The following is a 2,118-nucleotide window of genomic DNA, read 5'->3' on the forward strand; positions in this document are numbered from 1 at the left end:
ATCTCATCTCTTTATAATGATGTTTCTTCTTCATTCTTTATATTGTATGCTGCATACATTTATGTAGAGTTCTTATTTATACTAGTCCATTGCTTATATACTGTAAAGTTTGTAAATGCCAACAGTATGATTTTTCTTATTCTATCAATTAGGCATTTATATTTGGAAAAAATATTTTAATAAAGATATTAACTTGTAAAGAATGAGACAATGGTCTCCAGTTTTTATAAAACAATTGTTCAGTTGACATGATAATGGTTTTGTAAAGATAATTTTATTATTACTAGATGCCTATATTTATGCTTTATACATGATTGAAGTTTTATGTATTTAACTGTGATGACGATACTTTTCAACACTGTACACGAGCTTCTATGTGTGTCTAACTTCATGAAGTTCAAAGGATACTGTTTGTTTCATGATAATCCCGGAAGAGCTGTGTTGGTAGAAGAATGCCGCTGCCAACAGGCTATGTAGGATTGTCATGCCAGGTTAGTCTCTTATTAAAATTCAGTAATTGTATCATCAGTGAATACTCTTATTAAACCCATAACTGTTCTTTAATGACAATAATGGTTATAAATATTTGCTTGTCAATGTTCCCAGGATTGTGCTCCCAACTATAAGCGTGTTCCTGATGGACCTTGGCTTGGACGTTGTGTTCCCGATGTTGAATGCCGCCCTGGAGAATATGGAGACCCAGCCAACGGTATTCCCTGCTTGCAATGCCCTTGCCCTCTCACAACACCTACCAACCAGTGAGTTTTACTTTATTTAAGATTTGGCAGATTTTTTCTTGGACAGAATTCGTCAATAAATTTTTAGAGTAAGAAAAAAACAAAAAGCAAAGTTGAGGTGATTATTTAAATCTGATGGTCTCTAACTGATTGATAGCTAAAGGAAGAAGTTAGGAACAAGGCTAGTCTGTGCAGATATGATTATTATTATCCTCCATTAATTATCTTAGATTTATTTTTTTGTGTGATACAAATTGGAATTTTGGGTTTTCAGGGATCAATTGCTAAAGGCAGAAAAAATTACATTACTAGGTAATCTTCCTGCTAAAAGATTCACTGACAGAATTTTAGGTAATTTTATGTTCCATAGTATTAGTATATTATGAAATAGAGAGAGAGATATTTTAGTTAGTTATTAGTTCTTCTGGAGGGATAGTCATCAGTCATTGATAAAGAAATTGAAACTGTTTATGGTGACTGATTAATTCTTAAGGTTGATTACAGTATTCCCTCTGATGTTTGATTTTTTCCGTACTTTATAATATTTTGTACTATTTATGTTCTTTTTTTTTCTTTTTTTTATTCTATTTTTATTTATCTATTTATTTTTCCTATTCCTTTTTCACAGGCTTAGACATTCCTCCTTGCTGATTATTACTGATGCATGACCATTATTTTTTTTCACTTCACCATTTCCATCTTCATTTTCTCCTCTCTTCTCCACAGGTTTAGCTCCACCTGCTTCTTGGACAGTGATGGCCACGTGACTTGTAATTGCCTGCAGGGCTACCAAGGACGGCGTTGCGAGGTCTGCGCCAATGGCTATGAGGGAAACCCCAATGTGCCTGGTGATTCTTGCCGGCCAGGTTAGTGTGAAGAGATGAGGACAGTGACAGTTCATTTTTAACCCTCCCTTTTTTTTTCTTTTTTTTGTCTGTCCAGGTTTTCTTTTCAGGTTGAATAAGTGCATTAAATAATGCTGTTAAAATTATAGAATAACTCTGAGCAGAGGAAAAAGGTTAAAGAAATAGAAGAGAAATAAAAGTTTATTACAGAACTATGAAAGATGTTTTCTCAGTACAGATGAGGCAGCTATTTTATGAAATAAAGTATGCTCAGAAAATAAGAAAAATCTTTGTGTAGCAGGTATGTTATCCATACTGATATTTTGCTAATGTGGTTTGCACTGCTTGTGTTTGATTGCTGCTTATTTTATAGAAGAGTTCTATTGTCAGCAAGTTAAGAACTGTTTGCTCTAAATGATAAACTTATGAAGAAACAAAGGGAAACTGTTGTTATAGTACAGCTTTCAAGTGTTGTTTAGTAACTCAAGGCTTAGTATAGTGGAACTATGCATCAACTTGCTTATGCTATCAGTGAC

General features: G+C 33.5%; 1 protein-coding gene across 1 annotated transcript in view; it reads left to right on the forward strand.

Moving 5' to 3' along the window:
• Positions 1 to 2,118, forward strand: part of LOC119594807 (basement membrane-specific heparan sulfate proteoglycan core protein-like) — a gene marked incomplete at its 5' end in the record, with an annotated part of 219,836 nt that overhangs the window by 148,053 nt on the left and 69,665 nt on the right. The window contains 3 exon segments of the mRNA XM_037943897.1: positions 607 to 758; positions 1,464 to 1,603; positions 1,821 to 1,825. Coding sequence (XP_037799825.1) covers positions 607 to 758; positions 1,464 to 1,603; positions 1,821 to 1,825 — 297 coding nt within the window.

This window comes from Penaeus monodon, chromosome 34 (assembly GCF_015228065.2).
Source record: "Penaeus monodon isolate SGIC_2016 chromosome 34, NSTDA_Pmon_1, whole genome shotgun sequence".
Lineage (NCBI taxonomy): Eukaryota > Metazoa > Arthropoda > Malacostraca > Decapoda > Penaeidae > Penaeus > Penaeus monodon.